This window comes from Sinocyclocheilus anshuiensis, unplaced genomic scaffold, assembly GCF_001515605.1.
Source record: "Sinocyclocheilus anshuiensis isolate Anshui unplaced genomic scaffold, SAMN03320099.WGS_v1.1 scaffold431, whole genome shotgun sequence".
Lineage (NCBI taxonomy): Eukaryota > Metazoa > Chordata > Actinopteri > Cypriniformes > Cyprinidae > Sinocyclocheilus > Sinocyclocheilus anshuiensis.
In genome coordinates, this window is record NW_015551065.1 from 342,605 (window position 1) to 352,716 (window position 10,112).

A 10,112-nucleotide genomic window follows, 5' to 3' on the forward strand; every position below is an offset into this window, starting at 1 on the left:
CTGGGTCAGCTGGCCAATCAGAGCAGACTGCGCTTGTCAAAGGAAGGGGCTTTGTTGAAAACGACGTGTTTGAGAGAGGCGGGGCATAGAGGACCTACAATAATGTACAGTATTTGAAAAATAATGTGTTTTTTGAACATTAAAGCATGTCAACATATTCTGTTACACCAAATACACAAAATAATGATCTTTAAAAAAGCATCATATGACCCCTTTAAAGTCACGCTAAAATGATTATAGTTTTGCATTTTAAAATGTTCAGACACTTTAAATTTCAGTTTAGTTTTAGTTTTAGCAAGCTCCAAGTTCGTTGCAATTTCGTTTTTTACATTTTAGTTTCAGTTTGGTAATTATAGTTAAACAGCCAATCAAAAATAAATCAATAAAACCAGCAAAACTTTAGAATTTAAGAGAAAACTGGACTTCAGAACAACTGTGACTGGATCATAGACAATGTAAACTTTTGTTGGAGCAAAATTGATTTATACATTTGCATGAATAAATAAATAAATGGATAAGTTGTATATACAAATGAAAAGTCATAATTTATTCTTCAAATACTGGTCCTTTAAATGTGAACCGTAAAGACCACAGATTTTTATAATTTAGTTTTATTACTAACTTTTTTATTGTGCTGTGCTTTTATTGTGTTGTTTGTGAAATAACCATGAATAGTATATAGGCTCTTTTTGCCTTTTTAAAGGCATTTTGCCTTAAAAAATATATATCTTTTCCTGTTTATTATTTGTATAAGCTTAGTGTAGAGTTAATTCTCCAGCACAACTGATGGATAACAAGCAAATGCAGTGTGGATTGTGACAAGTCGTGGCCTAATGGTTAGAGAGTTGGACTCGTAACCCAAGGTTGTGGGTTTGAGTCTCGTACCGGCAGGGTAGGTGGGGGGAGTGAATGTACAGCGCTCTCTCCCACCTTCAATACCACGACTGAGGTGCCCTTGAGCAAGGCACCGAACCCCCAACTGCTCCCCGGGTGCCGCAGCATAAATGGCTACCCGCTGCTCTGGGTGTGTGTTCACGGTGTGTGTGTGTTCACTGCTGTGTGTGTGCATTTTGAATGGGATAAATGCAGAGCACTAATTCCGAGTATGGGTCACCATACTTGGCCACATGTCACGTCACAAATATATTTTAGTATTTTCATTGTACAGATAAGATATGTGACCAGATAAGTGATGCCGTGTTGGACGCTCACCTGAAGCAAGACCCAGATGCAAAAGTGGCTTGCGGTATGTTGTCTTTGATTTCTTCGGATTTTCAGAATCATTGAGCTTGCCTGAATATTTTGCATGTGTCCTTCTCCAAAATCATGAATATGAATGTTTCATGGTCTTTTTTTCTTCTTCTAGAAACTGTAGCCAAGACTGGAATGATTTTGCTGGCAGGAGAGGTGACGTCTCGTGCTGTTGTTGACTATCAAAAGGTGGTCCGTGACACCATTAAACACATCGGCTATGACGACTCATCCAAGGGTTGGTTTGAGGATACATTTTATTATACATGCTACAGCATTTAACGTTCAAAAGTTTGGAGTTGGCAAGAGTTTTTGAAAGAAGTCTCTTTTGCTCACCAAGGCTGCATTTATTTAATCACAAATACAGTAAAACATTATGTAACTATATTATTACAATATTAGATTATAGTAATATTGTGATATATTATTGCTATTTTTAAAATAACTGTTTTGTATTTTAATATATTTTAATATTCCTGTGATGCAAAGCTGAATTTTCAGCATCATTACTTCTGTCTTCAATGTCACATGATCCTTCAGAAATCATTCTAATATGCTGATCAAGTAACATTTCTAATTATTATCAGTGTTGAAAACAGTTGTGCTGCTTCATATTTATGTGGAAACTGATACATTTTTCTCTTTGAATAGAAATTTCAAAAGAACAGCATTTACTTGAAATAGAAACCTTTTGTAACATTATGTCTTGATCATTTTAACACACCTATGCTGAATAAAAGTTCTTTCAAAAAGAAAAAAAAAAGGTGAATTACCCCAAACCTTTGAAGAATTGTGTAAATGGATGTGTGGAGATTTTACTGTAATGTAATGTAATTGAAATAGGAGCAGATGAATGGCCAATAAACTCTTCCAAATGCTCTCTCTTGAACCCATAGGCTTTGATTATAAGACCTGTAATGTCCTGGTGGCTCTGGAGCAGCAGTCTCCAGACATCGCCCAGGGTGTTCATTTGGACCGCAATGAAGAGGATGTTGGGGCCGGCGACCAGGTAAGTCAGTGCAGTCCTATAACTGTAAATGCAACTCTCTTAACAACAATATTAATATTTTCTGTTTTGTGCTTCATTCAGGGTCTAATGTTCGGTTATGCCACTGAGGAGACAGAGGAATGCATGCCACTCACTATCGTGCTCGCACACAAACTTAATGCCAAGATGGCTGAACTGCGGCGTAATGGCACCCTGCCCTGGCTCCGGCCGGACTCCAAGACTCAGGTCTGCTGAACAGCATTTCGAAACACAAAAATGTGTGAAATTGAGCTTGCATAGCTAGAAGTGCTTGTATGCAGGTACTCGTGTAGACTGCGTTTCCTGACAGTGCAGTGTGACTCTTTGAAAACAGGTTACTGTGCAGTACCGACAGGAGCGTGGCGCCATGCTGCCGGTGCGCGTCCACACTATTGTCATCTCTGTGCAGCACGATGAAGACATCTGCCTTGATGAGATGCGTGATGCTCTTAAAGATAAAGTCATCAAATCTGTGGTCCCCTCTGTTTATCTGGATGACGATACCATTTATCACCTGCAGCCCAGTGGTCGCTTTGTCATCGGAGGCCCTCAGGTAGAGACTGGTTTTGATTTTGGCAGAATTTCTAGATTTCCATTTAAAGTGTGTGAGTGTTACATAAATGAATAGTGAAGTGTTATTTGTTTTTCTTATACACTGAAATCAAATATTGTGTTTGGGTCTATTTTATCCTCTTTTTAAACTGCTTGAAACACCTCTTAACCAATTGATTTCTTCTTAAAATGTTGTAAATGGGGTCCTAAATGTGCATGCAAAGTTTTGACTTGTTTTGGCAAGGCTTTACAAATGTTGGTTACATTGATTTTGTTAGGGTTCCAATTGACCATCATTCATTTCCATTCGATTTGGCAAAAATCAACACTGAAAATGAAAAGTGTCAGGTAAAAAAACATTTATTGTAGCTTAACAAAGCTAAAATATTAAATGGGAACTTATGAAATAAAAGACACTGTTTACTTGAAATTGAAGACTTGAAGGAGAATTCACTATTTCTTCATCTATTTGAGTTTCACAGTCAAAAAAGTTGTTTTTGGTTGTTAGTTTGGATCTCAATTACTAGTCTGCAGCACCAAAAAGAAGTGTGAGAAACCCATTTTACCAAACGTAACAAAAAGGCAGAGGCTATTTACATTAAGTACAAATAGCAATAAATACTCCTTAAACTAAGTACAAATAATGTTCAATACTATTTATATTTAGTTGTAAGTTTAGTTGAAGTAGAAAGTATTAAATAACGTTCCTCAATGTTTGTTTTATTGACAACTATGCAAAAACATCTTTTATAGTGTAGTAATGACAAAGCATCCAGATTTTTCTCACGTTTTTGCTCATTTTGAACAAAAATATCTGGGTCAAATTGAATTGACTCATAGCCGAAATAACACAGTAGAAATGCATGGAAATTAGATTTCTCACATATTTTATATATTTTTTTGTCTTTGACAAACTACAATACATGACATGAATGTCAGTGTTTTTCATAGTGTCAGTTTTTGGTAAACTGCGTGGAAAGCAATGGGGAATCAGTTTGATCACACAGTGAGTATCTAGATTTGTAACAAATGGATTTTTCTACTCACGCAGGGTGATGCTGGCCTGACTGGTCGTAAGATTATTGTCGATACCTATGGAGGCTGGGGAGCCCATGGAGGAGGAGCTTTCTCTGGAAAGGACTACACCAAAGTGGACCGCTCTGCGGCATACGCTGCCCGCTGGGTGGCCAAATCTCTAGTGAAGGCTAAACTGTGCAAGCGTGTTCTTGTGCAGGTAAGTTGGCCAGATATTTTGTTTTGCTCAGAAAGTATAATCCTTTGAATTAGAATTTGTATGAAATTGCGTTCACAACGATGCAGGTTTCTTATGCCATTGGAGTGGCCCATCCTCTTTCCATTTCCATCTTCCACTATGGCACATCCCAGAAGAGTGAGCAGGAGCTGCTTAAAATTGTCAAGAAAAACTTTGACCTTCGTCCAGGAGTCATTGTGAGGTAACGGCTGCTCTCTTAACACATTAGCCTGTGATCGAAGCCTTTCATATTCCTTCATCTTTCAGCTTGACACAAATTGGAGTGAATCATTCATGTTTTTTCTGCTTCTGTCTGTGCTTCCTTTTTCTTTGGGTCTTTGCATCTCCTGATTCAATCAGAAAGCTGATAGTAGTTCTAGCAAACTCATTCAACTTTTTCCAAGTAATTATTCAAGATTCAGGAAAAGAGTCGATGATAAAATAAAAGCAAGAAACCAAATTTAGGCAAGAGAACAGACACATAGTGAATTACAGTACTGTTTAAAAGTTTGGGGTCTGTAAGATTGTTTTTAATGATTATGAAAGAAGTCTCCTCGGCTCACTAAGGCTTCATTTATTTGATCACAAATAAAACCGTAATATTGTGAAATATTATTAGTTTAAAGTAATTGTTTTCTATTTTGATATTTTAAAATGATAAATTTATTCATGTGATCATCATTACTCCAGTCTTCAGTGTCACATGATCCTTCAGAAATCACTCTAATATGCTGATTTGCTGCTCAAGAAACATTTCTGATTAATTTCAATGTTAAAAACAGTTGTGCTGCTTATGATTTTTGTGGAAACCATGGATTCGTTGATGAATAAAGTTTAAAAGAACAGCATATATTTTAGATCTTTTATAACATTACAAATGTCTATTACTATTATAAATGTCTTTATTTATTTAAGAACGAATCTTACTGACCTCAAACTTTCCTCAAGTATTAAACATTCGGAAACTGAAAAGTAATACTGTAAAAATAAGACTATTACTATTGAATTGTAATAGTTTTCACTGCATGAGATAATGTGTGAATATTAATACCAAAACAGGTAATAATTACACACATGACTGCAAAGTGTGAGCTCTCTGTAAAAAGCAGTCAGATAACTGGCAATGTAGAAAGATGGGTATTTTTTATTTCATTTTAGTCCCAACTTTTGACATCCCTAGAAATCTTTTGTACTATAACATCATTGTAGAGACTTGCTTGCTGCGACTCTCCGATTTGGTGGAAGTTTTTGCACAGCATCATGAGTAATGTCATTTTTCACCACAAATTCCACATTAAACAGTGCACTTTACATCCCTGACACACATGATTTTAAACATCCTTAACAGGTTAATACTCAGTCACTTACGAGCTTCCACTCTGCTTAAGATGTTGCCTTAGAAGGTAGCTGCAGGTTTGGAACAGAGCCGTCATGTTTCCTCTCTGGATTCAAAGTGAACAGGTTCAAGTGGTTGGCCAGTGTTTGCTATCTATCAGACTTGCTCTCTAATTTCATGCTGCAGTTTCCTTCTTCAGGCCAACTAGTGAGTGTGACGGTAAGTGATCGCTTCATCTCCTCTCTGGCTGGCTGGGTGTTCAACTGTGCACTTGAAGTATCATCTACATGATAAATTCATGCAGTTGTATTTTGACCAGTCAATAATCCACGGCTGATGTGTTCTAGGGAGCTGGAGCTGAAGAAGCCAATATATCAGAAGACTGCTGCTTACGGCCACTTTGGCCGTGAATCTTTCTCTTGGGAAGTGCCCAAAAAGCTGCACTACTAAACCGTTTGTCAAGGTTTTTCCTCTCTAGGCCTGTTGGCGTATTCTACAGAGAAGCCCACATGGCTTACGGGGAGAAGTCTGGTTATTCTGGTACAAGTCCTGCTGGTTAAATCTTTTTCCTTTCATTTTGCATCACATATTTCATTCTTAGTCTTTGAGTTTCAAAGGTGATTATGATTCATCAGCATTAGGATAAAGGAAGTATACTACACAGATTAACACATTAATTTCAATCCTAAAAATTGTAAACTGGTTGGCCTGTATTAATTACGGATTTAATTTTATGCAGAATAACCAAGCCCTTCACCACTGAATCATAAGCATTCCCAACTGTTTTAACCTTGTGTATTTATTCGTGCTGTCCTCTATGCATATGTATTGAAATCTGTAATCTGGAGGTCAACTCTTATGCTGTATGTTGCTGTAACTTCTCTCTAGCGCTTTGTGGTTCCCAAGTGTCATACAGAAAAACTTTGGGGACCCGGCCACAAGGAAAGTGGCTGCTGCAGTGCCATTTATTTTGGCCAACTCTAATGCTGATACTTATTGTCTTTCTTCTTTCACAGTCTTTCCTTAAACAGAGGGATAGCAATTTTGGCTGGTGTTGTACAGAGAAACTAGCCTTGTTTACATGCATTCTCTCTCTCTATCTCTCTTTCTCGCTCTCTCTCTCTGTTTCTTTACCTTCCTCCAGTTTTAATTTATTTGTAACAATAAAATGTTTTCTATTATGGCGTAAGGTGTCATCGTCTTTTTTTTTTCTCTCTCTTTGTATTTAGAAATATATACATATAGGTATAGGTATAACTAACTGGCCATGATCTTTTTTGCCTTAGGAACTAGGTTTGAAATATATATATATAATAAAACCGTATTTATTTTGACAAAATTAAGATGGCCATAAATGAACTATTTGGTTTGATTTGGTCTGGGAAATAATGAGTTTTAATAAATATTTAGCTGATGTCAGATAAGATACATTATGTGGATGGTCCATGTTTGATATAACAATCCCACTTAAAAGCTTTTTAAGAGATAGTACAACCAAAAATGAAAATTTGCTGTTATCTTACTGCTGCTCCGCTACGGTTATGACCTCAAGCATAATCTGCAGCACTACGACTGACCGTAATGTCATAAATAGTCATATGAACAGTCCATATGTTGTATGTTTAGTATGTTTAAGGATTAAAGGTTAAAATGGGTTTTCACTCAGCAGCTAAACTGGCAATGCCTCTATATTTCAGTCATGCAAGATCAGCTCCTATCTACTTGAATAGGGAACTACAGAAATATTGCCAAACTCAATTTTAATAACATATTTCATCAACAAAATCAGACATCAACTGTCTTTTTTTGCTCAAATAGTGTTAAAAAAAGCATATTTTCAGGTGGTTCCAACCAATGTGCAAGTGCAGTCCTAAGTATTCATCTCAGGATGTAAACGTTCTTTGCTAAGGGGTTAAAATACATTTGAAATACCTGAGCAGTGGTATACTGTTAGTAAACATTTTGTTGTCAACCACACTGTTAAAACCAATGGCATTTTGAAGTTGTAAGTTCTTCTGGAAAGTTAGTGCTGGCAAGCTGTTCAAACCACTGAAACAAACTCCAAAACATCTTGATTTTGGCCAGATTTTATTACGAATGCCATCGCACCCATTGTTCAATTTTTGTTTTTCAGTTTGCTGTTCAATAGAATACTGCAAGGATGACGTACTTTTGGTCACAGAACTTATTTACTGTAGTTATTCAAAAGTCAATGGAAAAATTCTATTTGTGTTTTGTTGAGGGAATCAGGGTAAAGATAACTTCTCGGTTGGCCTACAAAAATATGTCATCACTGCAGTGTCTCTAGTAGGTATTTATTATTTTCAAGATGGGACTTCCTTTATGAGAGCTGCCATATTGCATGTTGCAGTTTCTCCCAGTTATAGTAGCAATCTTTGCTTCCAAACACATTTTTGTTTTGGTTCTGCCCCCCAAATTCCCCTGTACAGTAATTCACAACCAGCTTACCGGTTTATCTTAGTGGTCATGACTTGATAGGGTTCACCTTTATGAGCAGGAGCTGATGTGATCTCAGCACATCGAGTTTCCTCTGCATACGACACCATCATCTGTCCCTGCTCCAGCTGAATGATGTAGATTACAGTAGATACAGTGTTTCTCAGTCAATGAAAAATACACCTTTTTAGTTTAAAGCTATGAATAATATGAGTTTCTATACCTTTAATGTAGCTGATATTATGATATAGACAAGTTTGTCCTTTCATTTTTTTTTCAAATATAGTGTAATAGCAATTATTGTTTTTTTGTTAGCTATTATATTGCATTTGCTCATGTTAATATATCTTCTCACTTGATAATTTAGTATTTGCTTTAAGCGTTCATTGGTGAATCAATAGTTGCTCCAGTCACACTGGTGCTTCAGACAGTTGCATGTATGCAGAATCATATTCATATTTTGCTCTTCAGAAATACAGTTCTACAGTTACACTGTACCAGTGAGCAACCATGAATAGCATGTGTGCTCAACTTACATCTAGTGTGCTTATTTTCCAAATTTAAATATTAATCACTGAACATGCCCCACTGCCAAGGAAACATCCTGAGTGTGTATCAGTTGCTTATATTTATATCTTGCATCATATCAGTGGCTTGTACAGTACTGATATGTGCTGACTGATGTGAAATAATATCTTATATCTTTTACTGAAAGTAAGTGTCAACTAAATGAAAGGTTAGATCATTAACTGTCAGGCAGTGTGTTAGGCCTACAAGTGCCTAGTGATGCATTGATGCAAAAATACAATACAGCTAGTCATAGGAAACTACTTTTTTTTTTAAATCCACCTTTCGTGGAATGTTATCACTTATTCCAGTAACAACTTTGAACTTAGTGAATGGAAATACTTTCTGACCTTCACAAACATCAGCTCCGTTTGGAAGTTTCACATACCGGCCATTATTGCATCATCCACAGTTATCTGACAGCCTGAAGCCATGTGACAAAATAGGAGCAAGAACACACTACACTACACAGACTGAGCTTGATCCGGATTAAATTTCCATTGGACTGAAAGGGGTAATGCAGACCTGAAATAATCCAATCAATAGGAAAAAACTAAACATGTAAACACTTGAATAAGACTTCTCAATCAAAATCAAAAATAACTTACGCAGATGTGCAGTGCCTTGATGCATATGTTTACCAGAACCCTTTTATAATAAGATCTTTGATGTTAACATACAATTTACTTCTTACTACCATGCATATTTTTATTGACATCTTATGAACTCAGTGGAGGGGACTGAATATTTACTAAATATTTGCTAAAGACAAAAGGGTCAGCTTTATTTTAGATATCATCAAGGCAAAAACGAATAAATAAATAAATTAAAAAAAATTAACTAACTAAATAAATAAAAAGTTAAATAAAAAAATAAAAATAAATAAAAATACAAAATGTAAAACAAACAAATAAATAATGAATGAGTGAATAAGTAAATAAGTACATTTAATTAATTAATTAATTCAAAAATGTTCCCTACACTCAACAGTCACATGCTTACCTCGTGACTGGTTTTCCCTCAGCTGTAACATGGAGTGGTAGGGTTTATATTGAGTTATGCTGAGAAAAGAACATGCTCATTAAAGAGCACTGAGACACAGGTCAGGATGTCAAGAAGTAAATATCACTGCATGACATACAACTGGAGTATGTGCAGCGAGAACAGGTGGAAAGGCCAAAGCATTTTAAACTTTTACATGCACTATGGCGTCACCCAACTCAAGATCGATGTCTTGGTATCTATGAATTCACACAATACCAAATTACAAAAATTTAAAACTAAAACGTCTTCAGTAAATGAAAAATGCAAATACAATATGCATTTAGTACTATTATTACATATATCTATGAATACTATATCCTAAAAAAAAATTTTATTCATTTTTTTAGATTTTTGTTTAGAATTAGATTTAAAAATCAAAAAAAAAATGTTATGCAACAATTTAACTGCAAAAATATAATATGTACCTATAAAATATGCTAAAGAAGAGGGCAACGTCACATTTACTATTGAAATACTGCAAAATCACCCCTGGAGACATGTGCAGGGGTGTGTGTCAGACTCCTAGCTGTCTTTGGTCTGTGAGCATCCAATCAGGACGTGGAGAGATGGGTGAGGTCTGTGGGCGGAGCTTGGATGCATGGGAATTTGTACATTTGTCTTCTCTC

General features: G+C 36.0%; 1 protein-coding gene across 1 annotated transcript in view; it reads left to right on the forward strand.

Moving 5' to 3' along the window:
* The window catches only part of LOC107662054 (S-adenosylmethionine synthase-like), a 7,754-nt gene extending 1,198 nt beyond the window's left edge, over positions 1–6,556 (forward strand). Inside the window, exons 2-9 of the mRNA XM_016451916.1 lie at positions 1,169–1,246; positions 1,367–1,489; positions 2,148–2,260; positions 2,342–2,485; positions 2,613–2,831; positions 3,882–4,064; positions 4,151–4,284; positions 5,766–6,556. Coding sequence (XP_016307402.1) covers positions 1,169–1,246; positions 1,367–1,489; positions 2,148–2,260; positions 2,342–2,485; positions 2,613–2,831; positions 3,882–4,064; positions 4,151–4,284; positions 5,766–5,868 — 1,097 coding nt within the window. The 3' untranslated portion in view covers positions 5,869–6,556. The remainder of the gene's footprint in view (positions 1–1,168; positions 1,247–1,366; positions 1,490–2,147; positions 2,261–2,341; positions 2,486–2,612; positions 2,832–3,881; positions 4,065–4,150; positions 4,285–5,765) is intronic.
* The last annotated feature ends 3,556 nt before the right edge of the window (positions 6,557–10,112 follow it).